General features: G+C 46.8%; 1 protein-coding gene across 2 annotated transcripts; it reads left to right on the forward strand.

Moving 5' to 3' along the window:
• The first annotated feature begins 393 nt into the window (after positions 1-393).
• LOC134167289 (mitotic-spindle organizing protein 2B-like) lies at positions 394-11,029 on the forward strand. 2 transcript variants are annotated; one of them, XM_062625799.1, is made up of 4 exons: positions 394-564; positions 643-788; positions 9,573-9,692; positions 10,804-11,029. In XM_062625799.1, exons 1-4 carry the CDS (start codon positions 440-442, stop codon positions 10,962-10,964), a joined length of 552 nt encoding a protein of 183 aa, XP_062481783.1. In that variant the 5' UTR covers positions 394-439; the 3' UTR covers positions 10,965-11,029. The 2 variants fall into 2 exon arrangements, with proteins under 2 accessions (XP_062481783.1, XP_062481784.1); XM_062625800.1 differs by lacking the exon at positions 9,573-9,692 and having other exon boundaries at positions 404-564.
• Positions 11,030-11,471: the final 442 nt, after the last annotated feature.

Genomic DNA, 11,471 nt, shown 5'->3' on the forward strand with positions numbered 1-11,471 from the left:
CCCCATCCCTGGCAGTGTTCAAGGCCAGGTTGGACACAGCGGCTTGGAGCAAGCTGCTCTAGTGGAAGGTGTCCCTGCCCGTGGCAGGGGTTGAACTGGATGAACTTCAACCCAAACCGTTCTGTGATTCTGCTTCTGTGAAATCACCATGAGCGGTGTTCGACTGGCCTGGGGTGCCGCCAGCTGCCGGGGGGAGGGAGCAAAGGAACCCTGGAGGGAGCAGGAGGATGAAGGAGCCCCGAACGCCGCCAACCACCCCGGCTGCGGCTGGAGCGCGGCTGCCACCTGCCGGGCGCTGGCGGGAGTTGCAGGGCAGGGCCGCTCTGAGCTCGGGCCTAGCAGCCGGCGGACGCTCGCGATGAGGCCGCGCCGCGCGGGGCGGGGCCGGGCCTTGAGGGGCCGGCGAGCGGCCCTCCCGCGTCGGAGGCGGAGAGGGGGAATGGCGGCGGTGGCGGCTATGGCGGAGGCGCGGCTGCGGCGGAAGCAGCTGCTGAGCGCGGAGGAGGCGGAGTTGTTCGAGCTAGCGCAGGCGGCGGGTAGCGGGCTGGACCCGGAGGTGTTCCGGTAAGCGGAGGGGCGGCAGGTACTCTCGCTGGCCGCTGTCTCCGCTGACCTTTGTGTCGCTGCCCGCTGTCCCCTTAGGGTGCTGCTGGACCTGTTGCGCATGAACGTGGCGCCGCTCGCCGTCTTTCAGGTGCTGAAGTCCATGTGCGCCGGGCAGCGGCTGCCGCCGGGACCCGAGGGCGGCCCTCCTGCCGCGCCGGCCCTGCTCCCCGCCGACACTCGAGGTAGGCAGCGGGCAGGGCCGGCGGCGGGCCCTGACCCCATGTCTCCTTGCGCAGAAGCTCCAGAGGACAGCCGGGTCCCCCTCTCTGCTCTGCGGCCGCCGCGGGTCGGGGCCCGCCTGCCCCTCTGCCGTGGCCTCCCCACCGCCTGCTCAGTGTCCCGCGGCCTCCCCTGGCCTCCTGCCGGCCGCGCCGCCCGTCCCGCCACGGGGCCGGGGGCCGGGCGGCCGGGCCCGCGGGGAGTCTCGGCCGGCCTCCAGGGTCCCCGTTCGATGTGAACTGCGGAGCCGGGCCCGGCGGGGGCTTTGCGCGCACCCTTTGGTCTTAATTCCTATTTTTTGTAGCAGCATAGGGGCCGGGTGTGGAGGAGCTGTACGGCGTGGCCGGGGAGAGGTTCCTGCGGTCGCTTGTGCTGGGTTTTGTAGCTTCCTGCCTAGGCCTCCGTGACTTTAGCAGCAACAAAAAAAACAAACCACCCCTTAGTGCACAGTGTTATACAATGCTGTTTTGTTTGTATCTAATGCAAAAGAAAAGGAAACAAAAACAACCCACCAAATCAAAAGGAGGAGTTTCTGGTACATTAAGAATCCTCAGAAAATCAGAGGAGCGGTGATGCTTCCTCTGCCCCATCCCCATACAGCACAGTGGCTTCTGCAGCTTGTCCAGAGGTTTCTTTCGGTGGGAACGTGAAATGCGCAGCTCTGTGGGGATTGTTGGCAGAAAAGCAACTGCTTGTGAATGTAATTATCTTATGTGATTGCCTTAATCTCGATGGGCAGTAGCAGATGTAGCCCTAAAGCTGAGCCATATATATTTATTTCAAACCAGTTCTAATAAAACTTTTACTGAACCCCAGAACTTCCAGAAGTGACTTTTAGCTGGTAGCTTACAACCTCTGTGGATTAATTCCAAAAGGTTTTAAAAGAGGTAACTAAAACAAGCCTGTCATTACGCTTAAATTCACTGCAGAAAGGCTGTCATTTGTCTTGTATTCATAAACAGTAGAAAGGGGCAGTGGCCAAAACAGAAAGGTTTTGTGATTATAGTCTGTGGTTGACAAGAACAAAATCTCATGCTGAAAGCCTGCTGCTCTACCAGTAATGTCTCACCCAGCGGGAGCCTAGAAATGGATGAGGTCAAGTCGAATTATATTGCCATGTCCTGTTCTTCCTTGCTCTCCCTGTTTCAGGGTGAAAACTGTTGTAGCTGATGGGTCTCTGCCCCATGATGAATTTTGAGGCAAAGCTTTAGAAAGGAACTGTCAGCTGGGAAGACAGAGAATGGGGCAAGAAAGGAAAGCTTTGTCAGCAAGGTAACTGGGGTAGTGTGTGGGAAAGTAAGGTTTCCCACTCATTGTAGTATACTACTGCTTAGTCTCTGCTGAAGCTGCCTTGATGTTAGGGGCTGTTTATTCTCATAGCTGTGCTTTTACATTTGGTGGTAAGTTCTGAAGAAAGTGAAGGTGAAAGGTAAGAAAGGCCAACTATAAGCAGTCAGTTTTAGGGTAAGAACTATTATGCCACACTCTGAGGCACCCTTACAACAGCAGAGCCTCCTGCTCTGGGTATGAATTCCCACATGGTAAGTGAGTGAGACTTACGTCATGGAGCAGCTATACAGAGACTCTGAGAAAGTTTGCTAAAGCCCAGATGGGAATTGGAGTGTGTGGATAAACTGTCCAGGACCCCACAGAAACCTGGACAAGTTCTCCTTTGTCAAGAAGGCACCTGGCTGAATCCTTTTTCGCCAGCAAAAAGGAGGAGGTACAGCAGCGTGCTGTTTGCGTACCATGTTGAGAGGAAAAAATGTGAGAAAAGCACCAATTTTGAAGGAAAGATGCTGTGAAATTTTGCTCTCTTCTATTTTTGCTTTGTTGGTGCTTCAGGTGTGATGGCCCACTCAAACTGTGAAACAGCTTTGGTAAGGTTTTTTGCTCCTGTATGTCTGTTAATCTGAAGTAGCTTTTATCCTCTCATGTATGCTGTTTGTGTGGTACTTCTTGTAAAAATGAGACACTCCTAGCAATGGGCTACTGCCATGAGCTAGTTTTAGCTGGTAGTAGGCTGGCTCGGGTGTGAAATGGTCTAATGGCAACTTGCTTGTTAATGAGTGTTAAATTCCTCAAGAGGAAAAGCCTGTGTCATTCCAGGGTGCTCATTTTGCATATTTAGCTGAGCATCTATTGGTCCAAGATGATGCCCAAGTCAGATTTCAGGCCTAGTGTGTCCAGCCAGACTTTCCTCTCCATAGTTTCCTTTCAAAATTGACATGCTGATATTCTCAAGTGCACTGGGAGAAGCATTCCAAGGGCAAAGTGTAGTGAAGTTTAGAGAAAGATGATGTTAGCTCTGTGTTGCTCATAGTAAATATTCACATTATTAGTTTGGCCTTCAGCATCTCCTGTTGCTGCTTTATTTCACAATGTTAAAATAAGCTTCAGGGCTAGCTGATGCACTGAGATCGCTGGATCATACGCAGCTTACTGAGGCAGGAGGATTGTGCCCATCAAGCCACAGTTTCACTGAAGACATATGGTGAAACATTAAATGCTGAGCTTGCATTTGCTCCCTTAGCAGGCTGGTGCTTAGTAATGTGGTGATAAAGGAGCCCTTCGTCCTCTTCTCTTTCATCACCCTCAGTCCTGACCAAATTCAGGTGGGCAGCACTTTCATGCCTTGTCAGAAGGTTTAGTCTTCCCTAACTATGTTGGTGTGGTTTTGTTTTGGGGAAGCTTGTGCTGTATTGGCGCCGTAACTCATTTTGAATGAAAACTTCTCTTTTTAATCAGCCCAAGTGACTTTGCTGTCACCCAGCACCCAGTGACATCAGCTAATTCCTGTGTGAATAAAATCACCATTGAAAAGGTAACTCCCTCAGAAAATTCTTTGAGCAGAACATAAGCTTAGCAGCAGCCTGTCACAACCTTAGTCCTGCATCTTCATTCTTGTGAGTATAAGAAGTACTGGTAAGATCTCCTTAGTATTGAGAAGAGGGCATGTTTTATCTAGCTCTTCTTGTGGGAATGTTTCTGTAGCCTCTCAGATGGAAGGCAGGTGTCTGTGCTTGCTGTGATTCAGTCAAAGGAGGGGCTGTGTTAGCTTAGTGCCTGGCCTGACCTAAGATAGGCATCTGGTGCGAGTGAACAAGCTTCTGCAGCTTTAATTGCAGCTTTGTGCAATTTTTTACTAGCTTATGTCCGACTCTGCAGTGCATGTAGACACTTGGAGCAGTGTGCCTGGAGGGTCTGAGGAGGATATGTAGGACTCCTGGCAGAAGGTCATGAACACAGATAGGTGTCCAGAGAGATCTCTCAATTTGTGGAAATTGGTGATGATCTAAAGCAGAACTGGGCCATCAGTGCCAGTCTTGTCTGTTTTACTGGACCCGCTTTGGCCGAATTAGGATTTGAACTATCTAGTTCAGTATGGGATCTTGTTTTACCATAGCCTTTGGGGAAAAGTGTGTTCCAGAAATAAAGATCCCATTAAAATCAGTATATCTTTATCAGAGTAATTTTCTTTCCTCCAGCTGAAGAAGCAACCAGCTGGCTTAAATTGAAGAGGAGGAGTAATGTCTCCTCAGTCATTGAGCTTTCTAGTTTTGGGCACAGTCCAAGTCAGTCATTAAGGAGTTGGGTAAGTGCTACTAGGGTTACTGGGGGTGTCCTCTGGGCTGGATCTGTTTTGCAAGAGTGTTTGGCTTGCCTTGCCTTGCCTTGCCTCACCTCCTTTCCCTTTAAGGAGCTGCTGCAGGGAAGGTATGTTTGCTTTTGGCCCTGCCATCTCGTGGGAAGATGCTGCTTCCATTTAAGAGGGAGATGGTGCTGCCTCCATGCAGGACTGGGCATTTGGAGTTGGGAGATGCACCCTCTGCATAGCTGGGACTTGTGTGTGCTGATAAAGCCAGAGCTCCTTGTGCTGATAAAAAAAACCAAACAGTGGTTGTCCTATATAAGCTTGCCAAGTTGCTTTGCACAGTGTCCTTCAGCTCTGTGTATCTACTCTTTATCCTATGCTTTCTCCTTTGTTGAAGACAGACAAGTGGCTGAAGTAATCCAGGTCTCACTAAAGATCAGGCAAGCCTGCTGTGGTCAAATTTTAGCACTAATGATGCAACACTTGCTTTGGCTTCTCAGCCGATCGTGGTGCAGGGAGGTTTTTTAAAGCAGCTAAAAAAAGACTGTTACAGCATTTCTGAACAACATTATTGGTGTTCAGGGGTGCCCTGGTAGTTATGTCAGCTGTTTTTAACAGCTAAAGCAACAGAGAGTCTCATATGAATGACTTTATTTGGCATCTTCCCATGGAATGTAACCATGGTGTTCTGCATGGAGCTGTGTTTGCTGGTAACTGAATTCATGATAACTGGCTCCAAATTACTGTGTTGTGTACTGGAGCATCCATCTGTGTTGTGGTTTAAACCCAGTCAGGCAACTCGTTCACTCACTCCTCCCCTTCTTTCCCTCCCCCTACTACCAGAGGGACGGAGAGGAGAATCAAAAAGAATGCAACTCCTACGGGCTGAGATAAGAACAGTTTAGTAGCTAAGGTATGACACAAATCACTACTGCTACCACCAATGATAATAATGATAAAGGAAATAACAAGGGAAGAGAATATGACATCTCACCACCAGCCGACCGATAACTTCCCCCCCCCCAGCCCGACCATGCTCTGACCGATGCCGTCTCCCAGCCCTTCCGGCTAACTCCCCCCCAGGCATGACGTGCTGTGGTATGGAATACCTCTTTGGCTAGCTTGGGTCAGGTGTCCTGTCTCTGCTTCCTCCCGACTTCCCCTCCTCCCTGGCAGAGCATGAGGCTCCCAAAGTCCTTGCTATCAGCTCACCAAAACATTGCTATCAGCTCTGTTCCCAGGCCGAAAGTCAAAACACTGCACTGCACCAGCTACTAAGAAGGAAAAAAATGACTGCTACTGCTGAACTCAGGACAATCTGGCATACAGATACAAGATAATGCAAGCTGCATTCCGAACGGTTCCTTGACAGTTATTTATCTGGGAGGGAGAAAGCTGATTTTGAAGAGAAGGTTTAGGCATTTAGGTGTGAGGAGGAAGTGTGCATGCCCCTTGGGATGGTGGCGTTGGTTTTGTCCTAGCCCAAGTGTCTTCCATAAAGTTACATCCCAAAGCTTTGCACCAGCTTATTTCTCATGCTAAAAGTGTTGATTAGCTTTTCAAAGTTCTGTCTCCACTGTGGGGCTCTCACCTGGTCTATGGATTTTAAGGCTGTGAGGAACCATTGCAGCTTCCTATTCTGCATAGCAGGGGTCAGAATGCTTTCCTACCCCGAGAAACGCTGTGTCGCATTTAGGTGCCCGTTAGAAAAGCCACTGAGCTTGGGGAAGTCATGGGCTCGGGGAAGAGTTTGCAGGGTGTGTTTTTCTTGTCTGTGTAAGAATATGCTTTTGAGACTCATAAGTCCTCCTGTGCCCCTGGATTTGTAACAACTTTCTTCCTGTGCAGATACTTAGGTATGATCAAGGTCTTTTCTAAGTGCCGTTGCACAGTTATTTCCTAAATGTCCCTCTGACTACTGTGTAGCTTGTTGCCAACTTTGTCCTCTCTGTGTGTTCCTTTTGCCATCCTTGTTTTTGTAGTCTTCTCTTCATCTTCTTCTTACTGCTTATTTCTTGCACTTTCTCTGTGTTGTCCATCTTCAGCTGTAGTCAGACTTCTGGAATGATGACTATTGCTGTATGGGCCCACAGTGTCTGCCATCACTCTTGGGTACAGCTTGCTTGCCATGCATTCCTCTGGTACTCCCCTTCCACTTACCCAGCCTCGCTTTGTCTCAGGAGATAACACTGTCGTAAGTGTGGTGGTGAAAAGTAGTAAAATGAGGAGCAACCAGGAAGATGTGAGGATTTGTAGGGAAATGGCTAGTGCATGTCATCTTTATCAGTGAATGAGAGAGGAGCTCCTATGGCTCTCCTTGAAGGGAGCCATCACTCAAAAGAGCAGGAGAGGTGAACAAAAACTTTGTCTTCAGTAGACCAAACACTTCATAGGTGGCTAAGTTGGCAGCCTCCCGAAGTAACACAGATATTAGAGTAAAAAGAGAATCCATCCATCGTGTAGATGAGAATGAAGTATTATTTCAGAGAGTTGCCTTGGAAAATGACTGTCAGATTGATAAGACTAATACAGACCTCTGCTCTGGAAGGAGGGAATTGTTTTGTATATTAAACCACCTTCAGTCATCTTGTTTGGAGGGTTCTTACCTGATATATGAAACGGAGATATTTGAGCACTTAAGGAGTCTCATCAGTATCTTGAATAGGATGTGGGACTTCTGTAGTGATAACCTAGTAAAACTGTTGAATACCAAACCTGTTTGGAAGAAACAGGCTTGCTGGAGAAGAGTCTTAAGTTCTGTGCAGGTGATTCGTGGGCCTGTGTAGGTACCCTCTTACTTTGTATTCTCTTCTTTCTCCAAATCCTTCTCTTCAGATGACAGTTTGCAAGAGAAAAATGTGTGCTTAAATAATTACCCTCTGCTTAATGCATACTTAAGGTCTTAGTTATTTGGAAAGTAGTTAACTTATTTGGAAAGTGCATTTGAAAACCATCTTTTTCCATTTTTTTTTTTTTTTTTTTCCTTTTCCCTCCTCTTCCCCTGTTTCAAAACAGTTCAGCTGGATTTCTTGAGACATTTTGCCAGTCTCACCTGCTACTTTACTCTGTTAGGGAGACTGTTGAGCAGGGGTGATGTTTTGGCTCTGGAGGGAGTATATTAGCTGTTCAGGATATGGCAGCAGCTTTGAAGATCTGAGAACCTCCCAGTTTGTATTACAAAAGAGGGCTAATTGTGATATTTATGTAGAGATGAGAGCAGGGCAAACCTGGCAGTCTGGAAAAAAATTGAGTATAATGAGCCACAGTCACATACTGGGACCGCTTTGGGGAGTGGAGCCTAGTTGTATCCCAGGTTTTTCCATGGTCAGGAGGTGATGAGATTTGAAGTGAGTCACATCATTATGCACAGTTTGGATGATCAGGCAAAAGGTGTCTCTTTAAGCCTCTAGGTAACACATAGTGATTGCGAAAAGGAGGGACTTTGCTCTTACAAGGCATTTATTATTTACACCTGAAGCTTGTTTGGAAAGGCTGGCTGGTTTACTATGCCCAGCAAAAGCCCTACTGTGAGACAGAAACAGGAAGCAGGATTTTTGAGAATGTGAAAGTACCCCTGCAGTTGTTCTAGCCCATAGTCACTGCCAATATGCATGACAGGAGATATTTTGAGATGGCTGCAGCCCTGATATGCCTGACTGTGTTATAAATAAATGTATCAAAAGCACTTTATTTATTTATTTATTTATTTATTTATTTGCGAGTGGGAGGAAAATCTGTAGTCCCTGTTACTGGGGGAAACTGTAGTCCCTGTTTTCCCCTGGGGAAAACAGTAGGTTGAGTAGAGGAGACTGAAAAAGCAGAGCTTTAGATTTCCACTTGTGAAAGCAAATTCGGGGTTGGATTTCCTTTCCTAAATCTGATCGGTCTTTATTTGCCTCCTGCTTGACACAAGAAAGTGCTGCTTCTTCTGTCTGCTATTTAAGGCTTTGTCTTCTTGCTGTGTGCCACCTTGCAGACTCCTATCCCAGTATCTTGTGGTGGTCTTCTAGAGGTGACCGTAGCTTTTTTTGTCTTGGTTTTGTTGAGGTGATGAGCATCATTGTGTTCAGTGAGCAGCCTGATCACAGTGGGCGCTGCTGTTTCTAAATGGGAGAGCCAGCACTCAGAGGTGGGTTGGGCACACTTCTGCTGCTGTTTGCATGCATATCCCATTCTTCTCAAACTATGCCTGGCTCTAGAGGAGATAAACACATAGCTGCTTCTTCTGGAGTCATCTTTGGGGAAGGAGGTATATGATACGGCTCTCTTTTGGCTTGTCTCTTGCATCTGTAGCTATTTGAGCTGCAGTTGTTCTATGACAATCAGACACATAGGACATCTTGTGTCACCAAGGAAAATACCAGTGGAATCCTTTTGTTCATCTGTGGTACTTGAATTGTACAGTTTGTGGATGTTCAGCTGATTTTGTGCTTTGTGTTAATTGGATCTGTTATCTCTGATAGTGTTTTAACTGGTAGAATTGTACAAACCATGCCTGTCCTCATGCACTTCATGAGCTATTCTTGATTGGTTCACGGGTCATGCTTCCAAAAACAGAGTTGATTTTTCTGCTATTGAAGTAACTGTTTTGTTTTACTGTGATTTTGAGGCTAAGAGGACGGATGTCATGTGCTTTGTCTGAGCGCAGCTTCTGCTCAGTAAAGTGATTCTTTCTCCCCAGCTTGTTTCAGCTAGATCAGAAGACCAAGGGTCTGACTACTAGTAGTCCTTAATGGTGCAGTTGTTTTATGTGTGCAGGTAGTTAGAGTTGTACACAGTCTGAGGACCTGTACTCTTACTGGGTAGATGCATGTGAGAAAACGGAGGGCATTCACCTGTGGAGATGTCCTGGATTGCTAAAAGCATCGTGGTGAACTATAATGCTTTTTTTTTCCTGCTAGTTTTTCTCTTGCATACCATGAGATAATGTATTACCTTTGTGCAATTTGTGTTCATGGGCAATACTTGCATTAGTGAAACTGCTTAAAGTGCTTGAGCTGCAAAGAAAGATTGCAAGTCTGGTTGGCTGGCTTGGGGTAATAACTGCTGGCAGATTACAGTGTGGCTTACAAAAAAGGACTTTTTTAAGAGCACATGACTCGGCTGGGGTAAGTGGACGTATTTTGCTACCCTAGTCTGTCAAATTTTACAGATATGAAGTGGCCACATGCTCTTACTTGGAAGTTCTTGAGTTGTCTTTCTGGTGCTGCAAGGTGTTGTGTTATTCATGTGGGTCCTGTTCTCAGCTGCTCCAAGGAGACAGGATGGTTTGGTAAGTAAAACAGACACAGCTCCAGCCTGCTGCTGTCCGTAGCACAGATGATCCAAGATGATGATTTCCAAACCATGCCTGTGGAGACTTCAGTGTGTGGAGTAGCTGTTGGTATTCTGGAAGTTGCTCTGATAACGGTTGCTAAAATGTCACTCTTCATTTAATTGAATGCATATAACTACAGTAACTGCAGCTCACTGTATTCTTGTGCTTTGTTTCCTTCTTGCTGTTAATAATTTTTCATGATGCCTCTTGGAGCTTGCTACCCTTACTAAAAGCTGTGACCATTTTGCCTCATGTTCCTTTTATTTTTACTGTCTTTCTTAATGAGAGTCCTACTTCTAATGTGAAGTAGTTCTGTCCAGTGCCAGGAAAAGTCAGTCTTCCTCACTTATCCCCTCCGGTCATTTGTTTGAACCATACCATAGTCTGTTCCTCTTTCCTCTGGCTGAATCGAGCAGGGTGAGCTACATGCCCCTTGCCTTGCTCATCTTCTACCTTTCTACCCATTGCTTCTCTCTGCTGTCACGTTGTAGTTTAGGGATAGTCATTTGTGCCTACAAAAGGATAATTCTTATCTTCTGAACACAGTAAGAAAATTTCTAAGTCCTGTGTAGGAGTCTGAGCTCCTGGAAACCCCAGAAAATTATAGGGAATCCATACTTGCCCATCAGGTTACAGCATGACATGAAGAGGAGGGTTTCTGATCCAGTAATGTGCCTGCAGGCCTCAGAAACTGGTGGACACTGACACATCAGTTTACTTACTCCCATCCTGAGGTGTTAGATACTCTTCATGTTCTTCCTGAAGTGCTGTTTGCAGTGCTGGTGTTCCTACACCAAATGAAAGCAAGGTTTTAAAAAATGAAGTAGCTGGTTATTTTACAGATTAAACCTGATGAAAATTAAGTATGCTTCTACTGCAACTTGTTTTGGTTTTGTGACCCTGATACCTCTGAGCTGAATTCACAAATTCAGCTTCTGTGCTTGATACTGGATACATTTGCGACATCTATTGCAATTTTGCCTTGTGCATGACTTCTGAAGGCATGTGGTCTGGGTGACATGTAGGATCGGGACTTGAAAATTAATGTATGTGTTTGTTTATTCAGGGAGAAATAAAAGCAGTTCTGCTGTCAGCGGGACCCAGGTTCTAGCAGAAAGAAGCAGCCGAGAAGGATCTGCCCAGAGGATGCCTCGGCAACCCAGTGCAAGCCGGCTGCAGAAGACAGGAGCTTCTGGAAAGAACACTGGAGGAGGCAGCAGTACCTAAATAAGGCCTTGAAACTGATGTATTTTGATGCTTGGCAATGTATATAAACCATTTGGTAAAACTGCTTGTTTTGTGTATGTTAATCTGACAAATGTGGTTTGTAATGTATGGAAGGGAGCTGTTGTTTCTTATTTCCAAAACTTCTTTTGACAATGCAGACTGCTAGGTATTGACTGAAGGCACATGGGACAAAGAGCCTGAAGTAGTGCTCAGGTTGCTCCAGAGAAGTCATGACTCATTGTATAAGCCAGTGCTTCTTGCTGCCTCTTTCTCTAAAATCCATTTTGATACGTTGACGCTGTTGTAGCAGCAGAAAGTCTGGTTGGCTGCATTATGAGGTGAATTGTGCTGAGGTAGATCATATGTTAGTGTCACTGAGCCCTGCAGTGATGGTAGTTTGCACTGGAAATCTGACTCTGGTGGTGGTGTGTTCTTGTACTTAAGCTGGTTTGCCCTGTTCTTTCGTGTGCGTGCTTACTTGGGGTTTAGCTCCTTAATCCGAAAACC

This window comes from Pezoporus occidentalis, unplaced genomic scaffold (assembly GCF_034315485.1).
Source record: "Pezoporus occidentalis ecotype Australia unplaced genomic scaffold, CSIRO_AGI_Poc_V1 ctg282, whole genome shotgun sequence".
Classification (NCBI taxonomy): Eukaryota; Metazoa; Chordata; class Aves; order Psittaciformes; family Psittacidae; genus Pezoporus; species Pezoporus occidentalis.